The 24,218-nt window shown below is 50.6% G+C and overlaps 1 protein-coding gene across 1 annotated transcript in view; it reads right to left on the reverse strand.

The window, feature by feature from the left end:
• Positions 1-2,621: 2,621 nt before the first annotated feature.
• Positions 2,622-24,218, reverse strand: part of RAB11A (RAB11A, member RAS oncogene family) — a 31,619-nt gene continuing 10,022 nt past the window's right edge. The window contains exons 2-5 of the mRNA XM_060260167.1: positions 21,207-21,402; positions 18,744-18,937; positions 12,224-12,304; positions 2,622-4,792 (exon numbers count right to left, since the gene is read on the reverse strand). Of these exons, the coding sequence (XP_060116150.1) occupies positions 4,653-4,792; positions 12,224-12,304; positions 18,744-18,937; positions 21,207-21,402 (611 nt within the window). The 3' untranslated portion in view covers positions 2,622-4,652. The remainder of the gene's footprint in view (positions 4,793-12,223; positions 12,305-18,743; positions 18,938-21,206; positions 21,403-24,218) is intronic.

Here is a 24,218-nt window from a genome sequence, read left to right on the forward strand (position 1 = left end):
CTGAGTAGGTTGGTTGATCCAGTAAGAGAGAGAACGGAGTCAGCCAGCACCGCACATCCAAACTCAAAGCCCCCCCCCCCCCCCCGCTCTGTCCTTTCATCCTCAGCTTCAGCCCTGCCCCAGCATCCTGCAGTAGGAAGACACAAATGCTGTGCAGAAAGCCAAACTGGACTTTCCTAGAAGACTCCTCTAAGGGATGTGCCACATAGGAGGTCTTTCACGTCGGCTTTTCAGCCAGGGTTAAGCTGAGTCTAGAGCACTGTTGCAGGACGAGGGAGAGCCGTTTTGGAAAGGAGGCAACAGGAAACGCTGGCTTGCTCTTCATCTGGAAACAGCTGAGAATGGTGAAGGCTGTGGAGGGGGGGGGCAGTGCTGCCCCTCAGCCACTGCGAGGACAAGGGAAGGAGGACGACGACAAAGAAAATTCGCACAACACAGGAGACGACACTTATTTACATGAATGCTGCATGTGTGCATGGGGGGGGGGGGAGAAAAACAACTGATCAGCAATAGCGGTTTTACTTTCCAGGAAAGCCTTATTCAAAATGTAAAGTAGCAGAACCTTATTTTGTAGGCCTATAAGGATATATATTTTAATTACCTGTATAGAAATTTTAAAAAGACTTACCTCAGAACTAGCAACGGGAAAAGTTCTCCACCAAGGCTTTTATGCAGACAGGGTAGCTTCCCGATCGTGTACACACCTCCCTTGGAAGTTGGTATATTCAATCCGGATTAAGGCACAGCAGACCGACCGCTCTACAACTGAGCTGCAGTGGAGACCGGGGGTCCCCAACGTGGCATCCGCAGGGCATCGTGGCACCCCCCAATACTTTTCCTGATGCCTGCTAAGTGTTTCCAAGGAGGTGGGCATAGCCAGGTGGGCCTTTTGCCCAGCCAACCCTCTGACTGGCGACTGGAGATTGGCTGTGCAGACTTCTAAAAGCACTGTAGTAGCAGCTGCCACCACAACACACAGAGATTTTCCCTGTGGGACTGAAAGCAAGCTGCAGCAGCCATTTTGGGGCCACCTCGGCCTCCTGTAGCAGCCATTTTGTGGCTGGGCCCACCACACTGTGTGAGAATCCCTAAGGTGCCCGCAGGCTCAAAAAAGGTTGGGGACCCCTGGTATAGACTGCTTTGGGTGTGGGTGTCACATTCCGGACTGTAGCGACGGTGTGTGTGGACTCACAAACCGACTGTCCCTGGCACGGGCGTGCACACACACACGAGGAATGCGGGCAACCCAGTCCTGCCCCGATAAAATTAACGAGTATGCAAGTTTTCAGACAACGAAGAGCTTTTCTTCCAACGTCAACACAGGCGGCCGCAACCCCAAGAGAACGCGTACACCCGGGGACCGTACCAGCTCAGACCGCTCTGGGTCGCTGGCCGCCTTTCGTGCGTTGCGAGCCGGGGCAGCTGAACCAAACGGAAAAGGTGTACTGAGTCCAGACGATGAAACCAACGCCGGTCACAGTATGTTATCAAACAGATTATATATATAATATATATATATAACGTTCCTTTAAAGAGGAATCTAGTCACTGTAATGGCAATACTTTTTTTAAAAGCAAGATAGATTTGTAATATTTGTTGACCCTGCAAAGATGGGTCTGCCTTGTACAGAATAAACGGAATTTCTCTCAGCTGTGCTGCTCTTCACTGCAATCCTCCCGTCGGCCACTGGCAAAAAGTCCCCAACTGAGCAGCTCTTCCCTGCATTCTGAACCCAGAAGCCACGGGCTGGAGTGGGTGGGGCTCCTCCTTGCCCCTCCCTTCCACTCAGGGGGGGGGGCTGAAAGCAGCTGGTGGCCCCTTTCCCCCCCAAAGGCTCCTGTTTGGGTTTTTACACCAGACACATCACACCCTGAGCTGCTTTGGAAAGAGAGAGCGAGAGATTTGGTTGTGTGCCAACACACTCGGCCAGCTGAAGCCCCCCGTTCACTCTGCCAGCGATGCACCAACAGAAACAAAAAAGGGGCTCAGCGCAGTACTGCTTGGACAAGATTTTGTCAAAACCCTGACAGCTTTCCTCCCTCTCTGTGACGAGGCCCCGGAAACGGGTTGCGTGAGATCCTTCCACCAGCAGAAACGCAAGCAGGGACACGATACGTTGGACTTAGCTTGAGTGCCTTTTGCTTTGCGTTTCCACTCACTGGAAGGTTCGAATGCAAGCAGAAATTTCACACTGGACCCAACTCGCCGTCTGTAAAAGATCTCAGCATTTTTTAAGGAACAGGTGACCCCGTGAAGCTGCCTGCTACTGAACCAGCCACCTTTGGGCCATCAAATGTCAATATTGCCTACTCAGGCTGGCAGCAGCTCTCCAGGGTCTCAGGCAGGGGTCTTTCCTATCGCCTCCTTTCAACTGCAGATGTCGGCGATTGAACCAACAGCCTTCTGCATGCCAAGCAGATGCTCTTCCACTGAGCCACAACTGCCTCCGCTTAAAGCGAAGGGAAAACTTCTGTGAGCTCCGCAACCAATGTAGTTTGCGAAGCTTCTTTTCCTTGAACCCCTGGGCGGCCCTTGCCAAACACTGATGTTCCAAGCAACCCAGACAACATTGAAAACTCGAGGGGGCAGGGGCAAAAAAAAATCCAGATGTGCATCTCAAAAACAGATTTGCATAATTTATTCTGAGCAACATCTGCACGGCATGGAACGGGGTCGCTTTCATCACCTTCGTACGGCTTCGATTTAACTTGCCGGAGCGCCCAAACGCCCTCCGCCGCCCAGCTCCAAAGACGCTCGCTCAGTGACCGCTGAACAGCCCCCTGCAATGCTTTTTATTAGAATTCCCATAAACGAATCGTCTTAAATCAATCTTTAAAAAATACTCCAAAAAAGTACAGAATGTGCATACAGTAAACAAAGCAATTTACAAAATGAAGATTTGAGGTCAGGGAGGGGAGGGGAGGGGGGATGTGAGGTTTGTGAAAAACCCCACGAGGAGCCGGAAACAAAAAGAGGACGAAAGGACCACAGCAATGCCTTCTGTGTGCTCCACACGTCATCAGCACTGCGGACTGGCAGGCCGGTTGGAAAAGGCAGCACTTGGGGGGCATCTTGGGGGGGGGGGGCACAGGGGGTGCTTTCTGGGCTGATGGCCAATTTGTGAGAAGGTCCCTTCCTCCTCCTCCTATCCCCCCTGACCTTTGACACCTGGGGGCTTTTCCCTCCCCTGTTCTTGGCTTCCCCTGTACTGCAGGGTGAACCATCCTTAAGAAGCGGCTCGCCAAGGACGAACCGTTCTTACCCTTTGGAATGCAACGTGAGGGCGTCTGAGAAGCCAAGAACTTTGAGCTGGGAACTAAGGCGCGTGTCTGCCTGAGAGAGCCAAATGCAGACTCATCTGCTGATTCAGCCCTTGCTTTAATCCAGTGGGGGAATTCTTGTGGGCGGTGCCGTCTGCCGGCACGCCAAGGGCTGCTAACACAAAGGGGTGGATCAGGAGCCCCTCTCAGCAGGTGTGCAAACCGGGTCTAATCCCAACCTGCTCCGATCAACGCCCTCTGGTGTGGCTGGGCTGCTAGAATCAAAGCCAGTCTTTTCAAAGTGAAGGGTTCGAATTCAAAAAAGGGAGTGAGGAGCGGGGTGGTACTTTCCTGAGCTTCTGCCATGCCGCCGAAGGAGCAAAGGAATCGCCACGGGTGCCAAAGCGAACCAACATCTCATTTGGGAGTCGTACAAGACACTGCCAAGCAAGACGAGAGGCTCGGCTATCCACTTCTCACCCGCCCTCTTCTGCTATGCTGGTCACCCAGCACCCCACCTTTTTGGTCTTCACTCGGTTGGCCTGCTGTTGACTTAATCCCCACAAAACTATCGTCAGCAGGCCATGGGGCCGGCCCCCCGCTCTCTTGCCTGTGGAAGTTAATTCACCGTGAAACAATTTTTAAAAATTCTACGCTGCTTACATTGCTTTGAGAAGGAATCTGCCTGAAGCAACGCTGTCGGTGATGGGACGTTGGGTGGGGGAGAAAGCAATCAGGCCGTTTCTTCAAATCCTGCAGGCTCGGGATTTGAAGTTACTGCTTCGTTGGGCTGACTTCTGCAGGACAGAGACGTTCACCAGGATCGCCAGGCAAGGGAACCCCAGTTCTGAACCAGCATCGGCAATCCAAGACCGTCGGTCAATTGGCCGTAACTGCTTCAAAGGAGGGGTGCTGGCCGAGAGCCACAAAACACGTAGAGGCAAGCTGCACACAGCCTGTCCCTCCAGAAACATCTGATATTGTGGTTCAGTGGTTAAAAGTGTTTTTCCAAAAATTCTCAGGGGAAGTCAACTCACATTTGTGGAGTGTCGTAATTCCCATTCCAAGCTGCAAAAGGCAAAACAGGGGCAACTGATCTTGGTTCTCTGCAGAATGCGCCAGCACGCTGGAAAGGGGAATCCGTCACGGTATCTGCCCTGCCAGACTAACATTTCGATAATGCTGCAGTCACACGCAAACAACGAAGGAGTCGTAATATGGAAATCAAAGAGTTAAGACCCGGAGAACTCCAGTGGGGGGGAGAGGAATCAAAAATAATTGAATGGAGAGGGGAAGATAATTAAAAGAATACCAACGTGAACCCAAGGATCTATTTCCATTTTGGAACTGGGGGGGGGGGGGGAGAGAAATATTACACTGGAAAGAAACTTGTTATATATTTTGACAGCACTGCATCTTTGGTTTGTTTTCTGTGGTCGGGGGGACGTGGATGGGGACCACATTGTTGCTTAGAGACATGTCGTTCTCACGTCTGTCGGACATTTGCTTCTGAGACACGATGCGGTAGATCTCTGGAAAGGAAAGCAGAAGAAAAGCTTTTGTGGTGTTTGTTTAGCGCATTTTTATCCCTCCGTTGCAACGTACACGGTCAACTCCCTCTTTTTAATCTCACAACAACCCTGAGAGGTAGGTTACGTTTTGTGGGATGGCCAAAGGCGGCAAGAAGAAATTCTCATTGGGTAACCCGGGCAGCTGCTTGCAATTATCTCTCGATGCAGAAACGGAGTTCTGTTTTGCAGCATTTGGATACCTTTGTTTTTATCAGCCATGCCTATGGAGGCTCACAAACATTGCTCGATAAAGATAAGGTTCACATGGGTCACCGTGTGGGTCCAAAGCGACAGAAAAACAATGGAGTCCGGTGGCACATTTAAGACCAGCAAAGCTTGATTCTGGGTAGAAGCCTTCTTGTACATGCACAGTTGTATCAAAGTGTGCACACACATACTGAAAGCTTATACCCAGAATTAAACTTCATGGATCTTAAAGGTGCCGCTGGTCTCAAAACTTCTGGTCTATTAAGAACATAAGAGAAGCCATGTTGGATCAGGCCAATGGCCCCTCCAGTCCAACACTCTGTGTCACATAAGAACATAAGAATGAAGCCATGTTGGATCAGGCCAGTGGCCCCTCCAGTCCAACACTCTGTGTCACATAAGAACATAAGAGAAGCCCAGTTGGATCAGGCCAGTGGCCCCTCCAGTCCAACACTCTGTGTCACATAAGAGCATAAGAGAAGCCATGTTGGATCAGGCCAAAGGCCCATCCAGTCCAACACTCTGTGTCACATAAGAGCATAAGAGAAGCCCTGTTGGATCAGGCCAAAGGCCCATCCAGTCCAACACTCTGTGTCACAGAAGAACATAAGAGAAGCCATGTTGGATCAGGCCAATGGCCCCTCCAGTCCAACACTCTGTGTCACATAAGAACAGAAGAGAAGCCCTGTTGGATCAGGCCAATGGCCCCTCCAGTCCAACACTCTGTGTCACATAAGAACATAAGAGAAGCCCTGTTGGATCAGGCCGATGGCCCCTCCAGTCCAACACTCTGTGTCACATAAGAACATAAGAGAAGCCCTGTTGGATCAGGCCAATGGCCCATCCAGTCCAACACTCTGTGTCACATAAGAGCATAAGAGAAGCCATGTTGGATCAGGCCAATGGCCCCTCCAGTCCAACACTCTGTGTCACATAAGAACATAAGAAAAGCTCTGTTGGATCAGGCCAATGGCCCATCCAGTCCAACACTCTGTGTCACATAAGAGCATAAGAGAAGCCCTGTTGGATCAGGCCAGTGGCCCATCCAGTCCAACACTCTGTGTCACATAAGAACATAAGAGAAGCCATGTTGGATCAGGCCAGAGGCCCATCCAGTCCAACACTCTGAGTCACATAAGAACATAAGAATGAAGCCATGTTGGATCAGGCCATTGGCCCATCCAGTCCAACACTCTGTGTCACATAAGAGAAGCCATGTTGGATCAGGCCAGTGGCCCATCCAGTCCAACACTCTGTGTCACATAAGAGAATTCATGTTGGATCAGGCCAATGGTCCATCCAGTCCAACACTCTGTGTCACATAAGGACATAAGAGAAGCCCTGTTGGATCAGGCCAACGGCCCATCCAGTCCAACACTCTGTGTCACATAAGAGAAGCCCTGTTGGATCAGGCCAGTGGCCCATCCAGTCCAACACTCTGTGTCACGGAAGAACATAAGAGAAGCCATGTTGAATAAGACTAGTGGCCTGTCCATTCCAATACTCTTATGTCACACAGTGGGCAAAACCTAGGTGCCGAGGTCCACCAATGGGGCCAGAACTCCAGAAGTCCCCCCCACTATTGCTCCCCAAACACCAAAAATACAGAGCGTCACTGTCCCAGACATGAACATAAGAGAAGCCCTGTTGGTTCAGGCCAATGGCCCCTCCAGTCCAACACTCTGTGTCACATAACAACATAAGAGAAGCCCTGTTGGTTCAGGCCAATGGCCCCTCCAGTCCAACACTCTGTGTCACATAAGAACATAAGAGAAGCCATGTTGGATCAGGCCAGTGGCCCCTCCAGTCCAACACTCTGTGTCACACAGTGGCCAAAGAACCAGGTGCCATCAGGAGGTCCATCAGTGGGGCCAGGATTGTCCATTAAACTATAAACAATATATCAATAAAAAGAAACCACCAGGAAAAAAAACCAAAACACAGCTAAGGAGTCACAGCAGACGCTGTATAATTGTGTTTGCCTCAAGTGCTGTCATCAGAATGTAAGAGAAGCCATGTTGGATCAGGCCAGTGGCCCATCCAGTCCAATACTCTGTACACACGGTGGACAAAACCCAGAGGACAACAGGAGGTCCACCAGTGGGGGCAGAACCCCAGAAGCCCCTCCACACACCGTTTGCCCCCCAAGCACCAAGAATACACAACATCACTGCTTCAGACACAGTGTTCCATCTATACCTTGTGGCTAATAGCCACTAAGAACATAAAAGAAGCCATGTTGGGTCAGGCCAGTAGCCCACCCAGTCCAACACTCTGTGTCACACAGTGGCCAAAACCCAGGGGCCATCAGGAGATCCACCAGCAAGGTCATAACCCCAGAAGCCCTCCCACTGTTGCCCCCCAAGCATACAGAGCATCAGTGCCTCAGACACAAGAACATAAGAGCCATGTTGGATTAGGCCAATGGCCCCTCCAGTCCAACACTCTGAGTCACATAAGAGAAGCCATGTTGGATTAGGCCAATGGCCCATCCAGTCCAACACTCTGTGTCCACACAGTGGCCAAAACCCAGGGGCCATCAGGAGGTCTACCAGCGGGGCCAGAAGCCCTCCTACGGTTGCCCCCCAAGCACCAAGAAGCTTCTGACTCATACTGAGTCATACTGATCCTATGAATGAATAACCTCTGAAACATCTTATCGTTGGCAGTCTTGCAGAGTGAAGACCACGGCTTTTGACCGAGTCCACCCATCTCACGTTGGGTCTCCTCAAGGCAGAATAGTACAACAGCCCACCTGTGGGAGCTTGTGTGTCTCACCCCAAACTTCCTCACTGGCCCAAAGTTAGGCACTGCCACTGTGCAACCGGCCCCCGATACAAGCCAGCAGCAACTACATAAATTGGGCAATTTTTGCTGATTCTTTCAGGGACAGGAAGGAGGTGAGAGAACTGACAGCTGGTTGGGGAGGGGGGTTGCTTTTTTGTAAGACAGGGCAGAAATTCTTTAGGGAGAAAGCATTCTCTCCCCAGCCAGGGTGTCAGATTTCCCACCAGAAGGCCTCCCGGGCTCAAGCAACACGCCCTCTTTAAAGGCAAATGCGACCTACAGATCTGGCAGGCAAGGCCTCGTTTCCACACCGGAAAATTGAGAAATCCTGGTCTATAAACCAGGAAACTGAGAGAAAGCAAACTACTCTGGGCTCTCCTCAATATGGAGGGGGGAGGAGAGATGCAGCAGGAGGAGTGAACATAAGAGAAGCCATCAGGCCAGTGGCCCATCCAGTCCAACACTCTGTGTCACACAGTGGCCAAAAACCCCCGCAAGTGCCATCAAGAGGTCCATCAGTGGGTCTAGAAGCCCTTCCACTGTGCCCCGCCCCAAGCACAAGAATACAGAGCATCACTGCCCCAGATAGAGAGTTCCAATAGCCACTCATGGACCTCTGCTCCAGATGCTTATCCAATCCCCTCTTGAAGCTGTCTATGCCTGCAGCCGCAACCACTTCCTGTGGCAGTGAATTCCACGTGTTAGCCACCCTTTGGGTGAAGAAGGACTTCCTTTTATCCGCTCTAACCCGACTGCTCAGCAATTTCACTGAATGCCCACGAGTTCTCGTATTGTGAGGAAGGGAGAAAAGTACTTCTTTCTCTGCCTTCTCTATCCCATGCATAATCTTGTAAACCTCTATCATGTCACCCTGTGACATGAAGATCTCTAACAGTGCTGTTAGAAAGGGATGTGCTCCCCCTTTCAACTCAGCCACAGCTGGTGTGAGCTGCTGTAACCGGGAAGGGCCCAGCCTGAGAGAGCTGGCTGCAGGAACCCCAGGAGAGCCCAAACACCAGTCTCCGCAGGACAGCTCTGGGTCACCAGGAGGGCAGCGGAATTCTGCAAGAACAGCTGGATTCCGCAAGCAGAATTTAACAATCCCACAGACTCTCATACTGCAGTGATCTGGCTGGGGGGGGGGGGGGCGTTGCATGGATTTATTCTGGTTCTGCTGGATCAGGGGCAGCCAAACTTGCTTAACGTAAGAGCCACATAGAATAAACGTCACATGTTTGAGAACCGCAAGACATGAACATCAGATGCTTGAGAGAAGGAAGGAAGGAAATTGATGGAGGGAAGGGAGGAGAGAGGTGGAAAGAAAGCAACTTTAACTGTAAACGCATTCTCCACGTTGGCTGACAGGACAGAGGGGGCTTGCAGAGCCATAGTTTGGCCACAGTTTGATAGACGCTCAGGCCCTTCTCCCTTCCCTTTTCCACCCCCAGAGGTTTGGCAATTTTAGGAATTGCTGCCCCCACACTCTCAAGCCAGGGGAGCAGGAAATTGCATTTGGAAACCCACTGCCCATTCTGCCTCCAGGACGGACTGGTAGGAGACCAACAAGGAGATTCCCCGCTCCTCGGGCTCAGGGGCATGAATGCCAACCTCGGAAGGACCAATCCCAGAGAGAAGGTCCACGAGTGACAGATTCTCTCTGGAACAGACCCCGCCCCACTCCCCAGCTTCCCACTTCTCTGAATTACAAGCACTGAAGCTTCCTCCGAGTAGAAGCACATAACGAAAGGAAATTGTCTGGGAAAGTCCTGAATTAGACACACAAATCGAGGCTTTCCCATCTGGAAGGCCAAACGCAGAGGAGAAGGAGGAGAAGACTGCAGATTTGTACCCCACCCTACACTCTGAATCTCAGAGTGGCTTACAACTCCTATATCTTCTCCCCCCCCCCCCAACAACAGACACCCTCTGAGGTGAGGGGGGCTGAGAGGGCTCTCACAGCAGCTGCCCTTTCAAGGACAACTCCTGCAATAGCTCTGGCTGGCCCAAGGCCATTCCAACAGCTGCAAGCGGAGGAGTGGGGAATCAAACCCGGTTCTCCCAGATAAGAGAGCTCTGGCTGACCCAAGGCCATTCCAGCAGCTGCAAGTGGAGGAGTGGGGAATCAAACCCGGTTCTCCCAGATAAGAGAGCTCTGGCTGACCCAAGGCCATTCCAGCAGCTGCAAGTGGAGGAGTGGGGAATCAAACCCAGTTCTCCCAGATAAGAGAGCTCTGGCTGACCCAAGGCCATTCCAGCAGGTGCAAGTGGAGGAGTGGGGAATCAAACCCGGTTCTCCCAGATAAGAGAGCTCTGGCTGACCCAAGGCCACTCCAGCAGCAGCAAGTGGAGGAGTGGGGAATCAAACCCGGTTCTCCCAAGGCCATTCCAGCAGCTGCAAGCGGAGGAGTGGGGAATCAAACCCGGTTCTCCCAGATAAGAGAGCTCTGGCTGACCCAAGGCCATTCCAGCAGCTGCAAGTGGAGGAGTGGGGAATCACACCCAGTTCTCCCAGATAAGAGAGCTCTGGCTGACCCAAGACCATTCCAGCAGCTGCATGTGGAGGAGGGGGGAATGAAACCCGGTTCTTCCAGATAAGAGAGCTCTGGCTGACCCAAGGCCATTCCAGCAGCTGCAAGTGGAGGAGTGGGGAATCACACCCGGTTCTCCCAGATAAGAGAGCTCTGGCTGACCCAAGGCTATTCCAGTGCAAGTGGAGGAGTGGGGAATAAAACCCGGTTCTCCCAGATAAGAGAGCTCTGGCTGACCCAAGGCCACTCCAGCAGCTGCAAGTGGAGGAGTGGAGAATCAAACCCGGTTCTCCCAGATAAGAGAGCTCTGGCTGACCCAAGGCCATTCCAGCAGCTGCAAGTGGAGGAGTGGGGAATCAAACCCGGTTCTCCCAGATAAGAGAGCTCTGGCTGACCCAAGGCCATTCCTGCAGGTGCAAGTGGAGGAGTGGGGAATCACACCCGGTTCTCCCAGATAAGAGAGCTCTGGCTGACCCAAGGCCATTCCAGCAACTGCAAGTGGAGGAGTGGGGAATCAAACCCAGTTCTCCCAGATAAGAGAGCTCTGGCTGACCCAAGGCCGTTCCAGCAGCTGCAGGTGGAGGAGTGGGGAATCAAACCCAGTTCTCCCAGATAAGAGAGCTCTGGCTGACCCAAGGCCATTCCAGCAACTGCAAGTGGAGGAGTGGGGAATCAAACCCAGTTCTCCCAGATAAGAGAGCTCTGGCTGACCCAAGGCCATTCCAGCAGCTGCAGGTGGAGGAGTGGGGAATCAAACCCAGTTCTCCCAGATAAGAGAGCTCTGGCTGACCCAAGGCCATTCCAGCAGCTGCAAGTGGAGGAGTGGGGAATCAAACCCGGTTCTCCCAGATTAGAGTCCGCACACTTAACCGCTACACCAAACCGGCTCTCAAATGGATCAACGGTACTCTTGAGCCTAACAAGAAATGTGAATAATGAGTCACTCAAAAAACCAGAGGCCAAGGTAACCCTGGCTCTGAAGAGAGAGAACTGTGGTTAATCAAAACCGCCTTTTTTAATTATAAGTGGGTGGCTGTGTTGGTCGGAAGCAGGGGAACGAAGTTAGAGTCCAGCGTCCCCTTTAAGACCAGCAAAGCTGAATTCTCAGCATAAGCTTTTGTGTGCCTGCACACTTCATCAGAATTAAACTCTGTTGGTCTTAAAGGAGCCGCTGGACTCAAACTTTGTTTACTGCCGTTGGCTCTTCTTACTCCTGGATCTCCAACTGGCAAAATCTATACAGAATGGTAAAGTATGTTGATTCATTTGTTTGCAATTATGATTTTAAAATTATTACTTTGGTCACTTTCATTCCGCAAGCTGCACTCCTGTGCTAAGTAACACACAGTATTTTTTGTATCCTGAAATTAATAAAGTTTAGGTCTCATCAGGCCCTTTTTTTTTTTGAGCAGGAGCGCACAAGAACGCAGTTCCGGCTGGCTTGGTGTCAGGGGGTGTGGTCTAACATGCAGATGAGATCCTGCCGGGGTTCTCTACACAAAAAGCCCTGCGCAAAACAATGGTGACATTTGGGGGGGGGCTTAATATGCAAATGAGTTCCTGCTGGGCTTTTTCCACACAAAACCCCCCCTGGGCCTGATTTTTTTTTAAAAAAAAAGCCAATACTGCAATAACAACAACCAAAAAAAGCAATATCAACTCATCTTCCTCACCAAAAAGTGCCCCCACACCTGTCCCGACCACCACTCAGGGTTCTAAATACCCAGAAATTTTATGCCCCTGTTTTAATCCCCAGCCGCCTGTCTCTGAGAGGCAGCAAGCCTGTGACCTCCGAGCTCACAATCCCGGTGCCCCCCCCCCGCCGGCCACCCGCACCCACCTCCGTTGTGAGGGCCCCCCGCCCACTCACCAGTCAGAATGGTCTGGAAGGCCGCTTCCACATTCGTCGAGTCTAAAGCAGAGGTCTCGATAAACGAGAGGCCGTTCTTTTCTGTGAGCAAAAGCAGAAAGAGATGCCGTGAGCTCCGTGGGCCCAGGCTGGGAGCCAGCCCCAGGTTTTCTGCCCCAGACGCATAGGCCTCAGGCCTGGCTGCCATGATGACTGGAAACCCAACTTTGTCACTAATTTTTCTTTTTTTTTGCCACTGTGCTTCACTGACTCCTGCCACAACCTGGTACCTGATTCTTCTGGGCCCGTCAGCATATCCTTAAGTCTTCTTAAAGCCTGACAAATTTTGCTTCCCCTCTTTTTATTTTGCAGCACCCGGCCTGATGGAAATGTTCTGGAGAACTCAAAAGTTTGCACACAGGCCTGTAAGCAACTCCACCAGCCTTAACTCACTCCACCCCCAACCCCATTTCCTCTCTGAAGAGCAGTTCTCGTCCACCCCTCCTTGTCAGGAGTCTGATCAAGTCTCTCCCTCAGCCAAATTTAGCTCTTTTCTGGTACTCTCTCATAAGGCTTTCAAGGCAAGAGACAACCAGAGGTGGCTTGCTACTGCCTGCCTCTGTGTAGCAACCCTGGACTTCTTTGGTGGTCTCCCATCCAAGGCCTAACTATTTCATTTTTTCATTTCATTTCATTTGATTTAGGGGAGGGACGGTGGCTCAGTGGTAGAGCATCTGCTTGGGAAGCAGAAGGTCCCAGGTTCAATCCCTGGCATCTCCAAAAAAGGGTCCAGGCAAATAGGTGTGAAAAAAACCTCCGCTTGAGACCCTGGAGAGCCATGAATGGGGTTGTGGCTCAGGGGTAGAGCATCTGCTGGGTAAGCAGAAGGTCCCAGGTTCAATCCCTGGCACCTCCAACTAAAAAGGGTCCAGGCAAATAGGTGTGAAAAACCTCAGCCTGAGACCCTGGAGAGCCATGAATGGGGCTGTGGCTGAGTGGTAGAGCATCTGCTTGGTAAGCAGAAGGTCCCAGGTTCAATCCCCGGCATCTCCAACTAAAAAGGGTCCAGGCAAATAGGTGTGAAAAACCTCAGCCTGAGATCCTGGAGAGCCGCTGCCAGTCTGAGTAGACAGTAGACAGTACTGACTTTGATGGACCAAAGGTCTGATTTAGTATAAGGCAGCTTCATATGTTGTTCATATGTTCATATCCCGCCCTACCCCACCAAAGCAGGCTCAGAGCGGCTCACAACATAAAAATTCTAACAATAAAATACAAGAATTAAAACACAATAATAATTTACATAATTAAAACAACTAATACCAATACATCAATCAGTCTTATGGTCTTCCGTCAGAATATTTCAATATTTCGATGTTTCAGTATTTCAATGCCGGTCAGTTATAAGCCAACCGGAAGAGGACTGTCTTACAGGCCCTGCGGAACTGTCCAAAGTCCCGCAGGGCCCTCACCTCTTCCGGTAGCTGGTTCCACCAGCAAGGGGCTGTGATCGAGAAGGCCCTGCCCCTAGTTGACTTCAACCGGGCCTCCTCCGACTAGGGCCAACCCTGCTTAGCTTCTGACCAGGTTGTGCTCGCCTGGGTTCGAATGGGGGCAGGAAGTGTTATCAAGTCAACATACGGCAACCCCGCAGGATTTTCAAGGCCAGAGATGTTCAGAGGTGGTTGGCCGTTGCCTGCCTCTGCGTAGCAACCCTGGGCTTCCTCGGGGGTCTCCCATCCAAGGCCTAACCAGGGCTGACCCTGTTGAGCTTTGATGAGATCAGGCTAGCCTAGGCCAACAAGGTCAGGGTGAGCCCCATCCGTATGTTCAGCCCCAGGCCAAGCAGGAGCATTTGGAAACAGAACATCACCAAATAATTCCCCTGTCTCTCACTCTTTAGAACATAAGAGAAGCCATGTTGGATCCAACACAGTGGCCAAAAAAACCCAGATGCCATCAGGAGGTCCATCAGTGGGGCCAGGACACTAGAAGCCCTTCCACTGTGCCCCCCCTCCCAACACCAAGAATACAGAGCATCACTTGCCCCAGACAGAGAGTTCCAACAAGAAACTGTGGCTAATAACCGCTGATGGACCTCTGCTCCATATGCTTAACCAATCCCCTCTTGAAGCTGGCTATGCTTGTGGCCACCACCACCTCCTGTGGCAGTGAATTCCATGCGTTAATCACCCTTTGGGTGAAGAAGTAGTTCCTTTTACCAGTTCTAACCCGACTGCTCAGCAATTTCATCGAGTGCCCACGAGTTCTCGTACTATGAGGAAGGGAGAAAAGTCCTTCTTTCTCTACCTTTTCTATCCCATGCGTAATCTTGTAAACCTCTATCATGTCACCTTTCCATGCTGAATTGATAAAGTGTCCCTTTTCTCCCTTGAGTGCATCGCAGACGGATTAGCACCGGTTTATGCCAATAATTATTTCAGTAGTTTTTTAAAAAGTTATTTCTGAGAATCACCCACACAGTAGTGCTCCAACTTCCCAGGGGGATGTGCGTGTCTCAGTGGGCTCTCCTTCCCTGGAGATTTTTAAACAGAGGCTAGATGACCATCTGACAGCAATGCGGATCTTGTGATTTTAGGGGGAGGTATTTGTGAATCTCCTGCACTGTGCAGGGGGTTGGCCTAGACGACCCCAGGCGATCCCTTCCAACTCTATGATCCAACAATTCTCCATGATTCTCAATGCAAGCTCTGAGCTAACCCCTAGCTTCTAAACCGTTCACCTCTGCTGAGAGCCTGGCCTTGCCGGTTCTGCACTGTCCTGTTTTTGAAAACCATTGATGCGTGCCCACAAATCTCTTATCATAGGATTTTAAGCTTCGCTGTTCTTTTCAGGAAAGGCACAAAAGAACAAAGTTCAAAGGTCTGTTTGTCTCTGCACAGCCTCCCTTTCCCCTTCCTTCCGGGGATTAATCATGCATCACGGGACTGAAACCACAACAGGAACTCGGGTTTATTTCACCCGATTTCTATCCTGCCAACTGGAACTTTAAAAAAAAAAAATCAATCAAGGAGGAAATTTTTGCAGCCACTGGCAAACTACCCCTCAGGCAGCAAGATCGATCATGAATCAAGAGGCTGCAAAAGGGGTCTCCTGGAGAGCAAGGCCTCTGCCTTTTCTTCACCCCCTCCTCCATTCCTCGACTACGGTGGCATAAATCAAGCATTTCTAATCACAGTTATTACAAAGAGCCCAAAAAACCAGATTCCGGCGTGGAACGAAGGGTGCCTGAGAACCTTTCAAATTTATGAAGAGGATGATAGTTTGAGGTCATAGCAGTTGCCTCCCCGTGTTAATTGCTCCTGGACTCTGAATGTGTGTGAAGAGGGCGGGGGAGAGAGGCTTTCATTTAATTAAAAGGGTCTAGCTGATGTTTAGGATGGCACATTTCGCCCCCCCCCCCAAACACACACACACACACACTTCTTCAGCATTGTTAAAAATATCTCCACAAAGGCACCGAAAAGCTGGAATAAGAAACAGAAGATTCTGGGCAGCCAACCAGTGGATAAGGGGAGGGAAGAAGACGACGACGACAATGACCGCAGATTTATATCCCGCCCTTAAGAACGTAAGAGAAGCCATGTTGGATCAAACCAATGGCCCATCCAGTCCCAACACTCTGTGTCACATATATGCGTGTGTGTACACACACACACACACACACACACATATATATATATATACACACATATACACATACACACACACACACACATATATATATATATATACTGTGGCTAATAGCCACTGATGGACCTCTGCTCCATATATTTATCCAATCCCCTCTTGAAGCTGGCTATGCTTGTAGCCACCCCCACCTCCTGTGGCAGAGAATTCCACATGTTAATCATCCTTTGGGTGAAGGACTTCCTTTTATCCGTTTTAACCTGACTGCTCAGCAATTTCATTGAATGCCCATGAGTTCTTGTATTGTGAGAAAGAGAGAAAAGTACTTCTTTCTCTACCTTCTCCATCCCGTGCATAATCTTGTAAACCTCTATCATGTCACCCCGCAGTTGACGTTTCTCCAAGCTAAAGAGCCCCAAGCGTTTCAACCTTTCTTCATAGGGGAAGTGTTCCAAACCTCTAATCATTCTAGTTGCCCTTTTCTGCACTTTTTCCAATGCTATAATATCCTTTTTGAGGTGCGGTGACCAGAATTGTACACAGTACTCCAAATGAGACCGCACCATCGATTTATACAGCGGCATTATGATACTGGCTGATTTGTTTTCAATTCCCTTCCTAATAATTCCCAGCATGCCGTTGGCCTTTTTTATTGCAATCGCACACTGTCTTGACATTTTCAGTGAGTTATCTACCACGACCCCAAGATCTCTCTCTTGGTCAGTCTCTGCCAGTTCACACCCCATCAACTTGTATTTGTAGCTGAGATTCTTGGCCCCAATGTGCATTACTTTGCACTTGGCCACATTGAACCTCATCCGCCACGTTGACACCTACTCACCCAGCCTCAACAGATCCCTTTGGAGTGCCTCACAATCCTCTCTGGTTCTCACCACCCTGAAAAATTTAGTGTCATCTGCAAACTTGGCCACTTCACTGTTCACTCCCAACTCCAGATCGTTAATGAACAAGTTAAAGAGCATGGGACTCAGTACTGAGCCCTGCGGCACCCCACTGCTTACCGCCCTCCACTGTGAAGAAAGCCCATTTATACTCACTCTCTGCTTCCTATTAATTAGCCAGTTTTTGATCCACAAGAGGACCTGTCCTTTTACTCCATGACTCTTGAGCTTACTAAGGAGCCTTTGATGGGGAACTTTATCAAAAGCTTTCTGGAAGTCAAGGTAAACATCTATCGGGTGCCCTTTGTCCACATGTTTGTTCACCCCCTCAAAGAACTGTAACAGGTTAGTGAGGCAAGATCTTCCCTTACAGAACCCATGCTGAGTCTTCCTCAATAACTCGTGTTCATCAATGTGCCTACTCATTCTGTCCTTGATAATGGTTTCTACCAACTTTCCCGGTATTGAAGTCAGACTGACTGGCCTGTAATTTCCCGGATCTCCTCTGGAACCCTTTTTAAAGATGGGGGTGACATTTGCTACCTTCCAGACCTCAGGAACGGAGGCAGATTTCAATGAAAGATTACATATTTTTGTCAGGAGATCCACAAGTTCAACTTTGAGTTCTTTCAGAACTCTTGGATGTATGCCATCTGGACCTGGTGACTTATTTGTTTTTAATTCGTCAATGAGTTGTAGGACCTCCTCTCTTGTCCCCTCAATTTGACTCAGGTCGTTCAACACCCCTTCCAAAATTAGTGGTTCTGGAGCGAGCAAACACTTCAATAGTGAAGACTGAGGAACAAAATGCATTCAGCTTCTCAGTCATTTCCCTATCCTCCTTCAGTAATCCTTTTACCCCTTGGCCATCCAAGGACCCCACTGCCTCCCTGGCTGGTTTCCTGCTTCTAATATATTTGAAGAAATTTTTATTGTTGGTCTTTATGTTTTTTGCAATATGCTCCTCATAGTCCCTTTTTGCCTGCCTGATCACAGTCTTGCATTTGATTTGCCACAGCCTGTGATCCCTTTTATTAATCTCGCTTGGACTAGCTTTCCACCACTTAAAAGAGTCCTTCTTACCTTTTACAGCTTCCATTACTTTGTTTGTGCCTTTCCTAAGCTCTCTGAATTACAGTCTCAGAGCAGGTTACAATCTCCTTTTTCTTCCTCCCTCACAACAGACACCCTGTGAGGTGAGTGGGGCTGAGAGGGCTCTCACAGCAGCTGCCCTTTCAAGGACAACTGCACTCTAACTTTATTCTGTTACCCACAAGATATACAGAGAACACTCCGTCTGGGGCAGTGATGCTCTGTATTCTTGGTGTCTGAGAGGCCACAGTGGGAGGGCTTCTAGTGTCCTGGCTCCACTGATGGACCTCCTGATGGCACCTGGGATTTTGGCCACCGTGTGACACAGAGTGTTGGACTGGAAGGACCATTGGCCTGATCCAACATGGCTTCTCTTATACCCTTATATGAAGCAGGGGTTCATCAGTGGTTCTTAGCCACAAGGAACACTCTGTCTGGGGCAGTGATGCTTTTGTGTCTTGTGGGGCAAGAGTGGGAGGGCTTCTGGAGTTCTGGTCCTGTTGGTGGACCTCCTTATGGCACCTGGATTTTGGCCACTGTGTGACACAGACCATAGGACTGGATGGGCCATTGGCCTGATCCAATATGGCTTCTGACTGGGGCATATGTTCTTCTGTCTGGGGTAGTGATGCTCTGAATTCTTGGGGCTTAGGGGGCAAGAGTGGGTGGGCTTCTGGAGTTCTGGCCCTGCTGGAGGACCTCTTGATGGCCGCTGAGTTTTGGCCACTATATGACACAGAGCGTTGGACTGATCCACCATGGCTTCTCTTACATTCTTACGAAATAAATCCGGCCCATATCTGGGGTGCTTGTGAGGCGACACTAAACACCTGCTCCAGAGCTTGGAAGGCAGCAGAGTCACACAGAGCGACAGACCGGCCAGCTGCCCCACTGACCTGCAAATGCTCGGGCCTCGTCCGTGGGAACGGCACGCAAGTGGCGCAGGTCGCTCTTGTTGCCCACCAGCATGATGACGATGTTGCTGTCCGCGTGGTCCCGCAGCTCCTTCAGCCACCGCTCCACGTTTTCGTAGGTGAGGTGCTTGGCGATGTCGTAAACCAGCAAGGCTCCCACGGCTCCGCGGTAATAGCTGCAGGAAGAGGGGCAGGGTCACAGTGAGCCCCCTCCGGGGGATGCACCAGCACAACATCTCAGGTGGCATCGGGGCTTCTTTTGTAGCAGGAGCTCCTTCGCTTATTAGGCCACACACACACACACACCCCCGATGTAGCCAATCTTCCTGGAGCTTACAGTAGGCCCTGTACGAAGAGCCCTGTAAGGAATTCTAGCAGGACCTCCTTTGCCTATTAGGCCACACCCCCCTGATGGAGCCAATCCTCGTGGCGCTTACAGTAGGCCCTGTACGAAGAGCCCTGTAAGGAATTCCAGCAGGACCTCCTTTGCCTATTAGGCCACACACCCCTGATGTCGCCAATCCTCCTGGAGCTTCCAGTAGGCCCTGTACAAAGAGCCCTGTAAGGAATTCTAGCAGGACCTTGTTTGCATATTAGGCCACACACCCCTGATGTAGCCAGTCCTCCTGGAGCTTCCAGTAGGCCCTGTACAAAGAGCCCTGTAAGGAACTCTAGCAGGACCTCCTTTGCCTATTAGGCCACACATCCCTGATGTAGCCAATCCTCCTGGAGCTTACAGGAGACCCTCTAAGAAGAGCCCTGGAAGCTCTTGGAGGATTGGCTACATTGGGGTGTGTGGCCTAATATGCAAAGGAGTTCCTGCCACAAAAAAAGCCCTGGGTGGCATTGTGGTTAATGCGCCAGGCTAGGATCTGGGAAAACCCAGGTTTGAATCCCCACTCCGTCACGGAAGCAAGCTGGGGAAAATTGCGGGCCTGTCGCAGAAACTCGGCCTAGGTGGTAGGGAGGAGAAAAGGGAGAAGAGGAGAACAATATCAGCTGTTTTGAGTCCCCACCAGGGAGAAAGGTGGGGTACAAATAAAGTTAAAAAAAAAAAAAGATTAAGCTGTCGGACAGCCCAGCCCCAAAAGGGAGGGGGGCGGAATGTCCCACACCTTCCAGTAGTGTTCCCTCTAAGCCGAGTAAATGTGAGCTAGCTCACGGTTTTTTAGCCTCTGGCTCACGCACTTTTGTCTTCGCTCAGGAAAAAATGGCCCCAGAGCAAGCTGATTGATGCAGGAGCTCACAGCCTTAATACCAGCAGCTCATGAAATATAACTTTTGCTCAAAAGACTCCACAGTTTAGAGCGAGCAGGGGCTGTTTAGAACAGCTGCCCCAGGAATTGCCTCAGCAGCAGAATCTCTGCTCCCAACCTGTGCAGCTTCTGGCATCTGGGAAACATTAAAGCCATCCGTGTTTCTTGTTCTATTTACTTACTTCCATGATACCTCACCTTTCTCTGCAAGGGTAATCCAAGGGGGCTTGTGTTATTTCCCTCTCCTCCATTTTATCTTCGCAACAACCCTTGGGTCAGCCATAGCTCTGGCAGAGGTTGTCCTTGAAAGGGCAGCTGCTGTGAGAGCCCTCTCCAGCCCCACCCACCTCACAGGGTGACTGTTGTGGGGGGGGGGAGGTAAAGGAGATTGTGAGCCACTCTGAGACTCTTCGGAGTGGAGGGCGGGATATAAATCCAATATCTTCAATATCTTCTTCAATAAATGTTGGGGGTATAAGCTTTCAAGAGTCGATGGTCCCTTCCTTGGGTCCAAGTGGGATTGGAGACCCCTGAGCAAGACTGATCCTGGGGTCTCTAGTCCTACTTGTATCTGATGAAGGAAGCTTGGAATCTTGAAAGCTCATATACTAAGAATCTTGTGGGCCTCAAGCCCCGTCCCCCCCCCCACCGAAGGAAATGGCAGCTTCAGAAGAGGGACTCTCGGGCATCATTTCCCCACTGAGCTCCCCCCCTTCCCCAAAAACCACCCTCTCCAGACTCTACCCACAACCCTCTTCCCCCAGGAATTTACTGGAGCTGGCCACCTTGCAGACAGGGCACGCTGGTGTTGTCGTTAAGAGCAGTAGACTCTAATTTGGGGAACCGGGTTTGATTTCCCCCCCTCCTCCTCCACATGCAGCCATCTGGGTGACCTTGGGCCAATCACAGTTCTCTCGGAGCTCTCTCAGCCCCTAAAAACAAGTCTAGCTCATCAAGCGCAGTGCTAAAAGCTAGAACTTGCAGCTGCCAGACAACCCTAGGATCTCCTGGCTATTCCACGCGCCCTGCCATGCGATAATTAAGTCACACCTCTGCACTATACAAGCCTTCCAGCCCGTGTCCAACTTTCCACCTGGTGGGATTGGCATCCACAGAGAGCACAAAAAACAGGAGGCGCCGATAGCACTGAGGTACACGTCTGCCATGGGAGGGGGGTGGGGTCACTTACGCCGAGGTGATTGCCCGATATCGCTCCTGCCCGGCTGTATCCCAGATCTGGGCCTTTATCGTCTTGCCGTCCACTTGGATGCTCCGCGTCGCAAATTCCACCCCAATCGTGCTCTTGCTTTCCAAGTTGAACTCGTTGCGCGTGAAGCGAGAGAGAAGGTTGCTTTTGCCGACTCCGGAGTCTCCAATGAGGACAACTGGAAAGACCAGAGAGAGAAAGAGAGAGAGAGAGCACATTTTCAGAGAGAGCGACACCAGTGTACATCTGTTCAACCAAAACTCTGCCTGAATCACCACAACCCTCCATTAAGGGAAAATGAGCAAGGCACAGGCTAACACTTGGGACAAAAAGAAGACGGTACCTTACAGAAGCCCCAAGAGTACCTTTTAAGTTCTGCTTTTACAGAACCACCATGAAGTTTCAGCCAACAAACAATGCAACGCACATAACATGATCTCAGCTTCAATATGCCATCTTATGTTCTAGGTCAGGGGTCCCCGAAACCTTTTGTGGGGCCCACCAAGCATTGATAAAAAGAGACTGAATGCAGCAGCAGCACCCCATTCCCAAAGGTGCCCACAGGCTCAAAAAGACTGGGGGCTCCCACTCTAGTTATGTTACGTTATGCTAAAACTGCAGGACTAATCAATTGGTTTGACAAATCCAGTTTGGTGCAGTGGTTAAGTGCACGGACTCTTAGCTGGGAGAACCGGGTTTGATTCCCCACTCCTCCACTTGCACCTGCTGGAATGGCCTTGGGTCAGCCAGAGCTCTCTTATCTGGGAGAACCGGGTTTGATTCCCCACTCCTCCACTTGCACCTGCTGGAATGGCCTTGGGTCAGCCAGAGCTCTCTTATCTGGGAGAACCGGGTTTGATTCCCCACTCCTCCACTTGCACCTGCTGGAATGGCCTTGGGTCAGCCAGAGCTCTCTTATCTGGGAGAACCGGGTTTGATTCCCCACTCCTCCACTTGAAGCTGCTGGAATGGCATTGGGTCAGCCAGAGCTCTCTTATCTGGGAGAACCGGGTTTGATTCCCCACTCCTCCACTTGCAGCTGCTGGAATGGCATTGGGTCAGCCAGAGCTCTCTTATCTGGGAGAACCGGGTTTGATTCCCCAATCCTCCACTTGCACCTGCTGGAATGGCCTTGGGTCAGCCAGAGCTCTCTTATCTGGGAGAACCGGGTTTGATTCTCCACTTGCACCTGCTGGAATGGCCTTGGGTCAGCCAGAGCTCTCTTATTTGGGAGAACCGGATTGGATTCCCCACTCCTCTACTTGCACCTGCTGGAATGGCCTTGGGTCAGCCAGAGCTCTCTTATCTGGGAGAACCAGGTCTGATTCCCCACTCCTCCACTTGCACCTGCTGGAATGGCCTTGGGTCAGCCAGAGCTCTCTTATCTGGGAGAACCGGGTTTGATTCCCCACTCCTCCACTTGCACCTGCTGGAATGGCCTTGGGTCAGCCAGAGCTCTCTTATCTGGGAGAACCGGGTTTGATTCCCCACTCCTCCACTTGCAGCTGCTGGAATGGCCTTGGGTCAGCCAGAGCTCTCTTATCTGAGAGAACCGGGCTTGATTCCCCACTCCTCCACTTGCACCTGCTGGAATGGCCTTGGGTCAGCCAGAGCTCTCTTATCTGGGAGAACCGGGTTCGATTCCCCACTCCTCCACTTGCAGCTGCTGGAATGGCCCCCCCACCTACCTCACAGGTCTGTTGTGGGGGGTGGGGGAGGCAAAAGGAGGTTGTGACCACTCTGAGATTCAGAGTACAGGGCAGGATATAAATCCAATATCATCATCATCTTCTTCTTCAACTAAAAGTCATCTCATGACTCTAATAAGGTGCCCTCTGCTATGTAGATTTTAAAATTCCTACTGGGACTTCCAAAGGAAACTGGGGGTGCAGACCAATGTTCCCTCCAAGCTGCAGAATCTTGTGAGCAAAAATTCTACTTTGTGAGCTCCTGGCATTAAAGTGGTGAGCTCCTGCATAAATTAGTGTGCTCTTGGGTCATCCTTCCCGAACTAAGAGAAAAATGTGTGAGCTGGAGGCTAAAAATTTGGGAGCTAGCTCACGCTAACTCAGCTTAGAGGTAACACTGGTGCAAACACAGTCTCAGATCCCCCCCCCCCCACCCGCATCGCTCTCAGGTGAGTGGAATTGCCCCTTCTTGAGGACAGGACTCGTACGATCTAAAAAAAAAAAAAAGATTTAATTGAACGCTTCAAGGTCTTGACATTAATTCTATTACAGTTTCTGCAGCTGGGCTGACAGCTTCACACAGAGCTCTGCTTCCATTTTGCAAGCAAATGGAATCCCTGGCCCAGGTTGGCTTCCCCCTGCCCTCCTCCTTCTGAAGAGTTTGAAACAGGGGGGTCGAACTAGAGTTTGAAACCGGAGGGCCGGATCTAACATGAGACCTTGTTGGGCTGGGCCATTTGCCTTCTTAGCCACTGCATCACACTGTTGACTCATGTTCAGCGTATGATCCACTAAGACCCCTAGATCCTTTTCGCACATACTACTGCTAAGACAAGTCTCCCCCATTCTATAACCATGCATTGGATTTTTCCTACCTAAATGCAGAACTTTACATTTATCCCTGTTAAAATTCATTTTATTGGTTTTAGCCCAGTTGTCCAGCCTGTCGAGGTCGTCCTGTATCCTGTTTCTTAATGAACAAGTTAAAGAGCATGGGACCCAGTACTGAGCCCTGCGGCACCCCACTGCTTACCGTCCTCCACTGCGAAGACCGCCCATTTATACTCACTCTCTGCTTCCTATTAATTAGCCAGTTTTTGATCCACAAGAGGACCTGTCCTTTTACTTTGTTTCTTAATCAAAGATACATTCTTTATTCAACTTCAGGTTGCTTGTGATACGTTGTCTTTGAGAAGACTGGGGGAATTCAGGAATGTAGGATACTATACAGGCCATCACAAAAGTTACAAACACACACTATCAGGCTCCACAGCTACAAACACACACTATCAGGTTCAAAGGGCAT

This window comes from Heteronotia binoei, chromosome 19 (genome assembly GCF_032191835.1).
Source record: "Heteronotia binoei isolate CCM8104 ecotype False Entrance Well chromosome 19, APGP_CSIRO_Hbin_v1, whole genome shotgun sequence".
Classification (NCBI taxonomy): domain Eukaryota; kingdom Metazoa; phylum Chordata; class Lepidosauria; order Squamata; family Gekkonidae; genus Heteronotia; species Heteronotia binoei.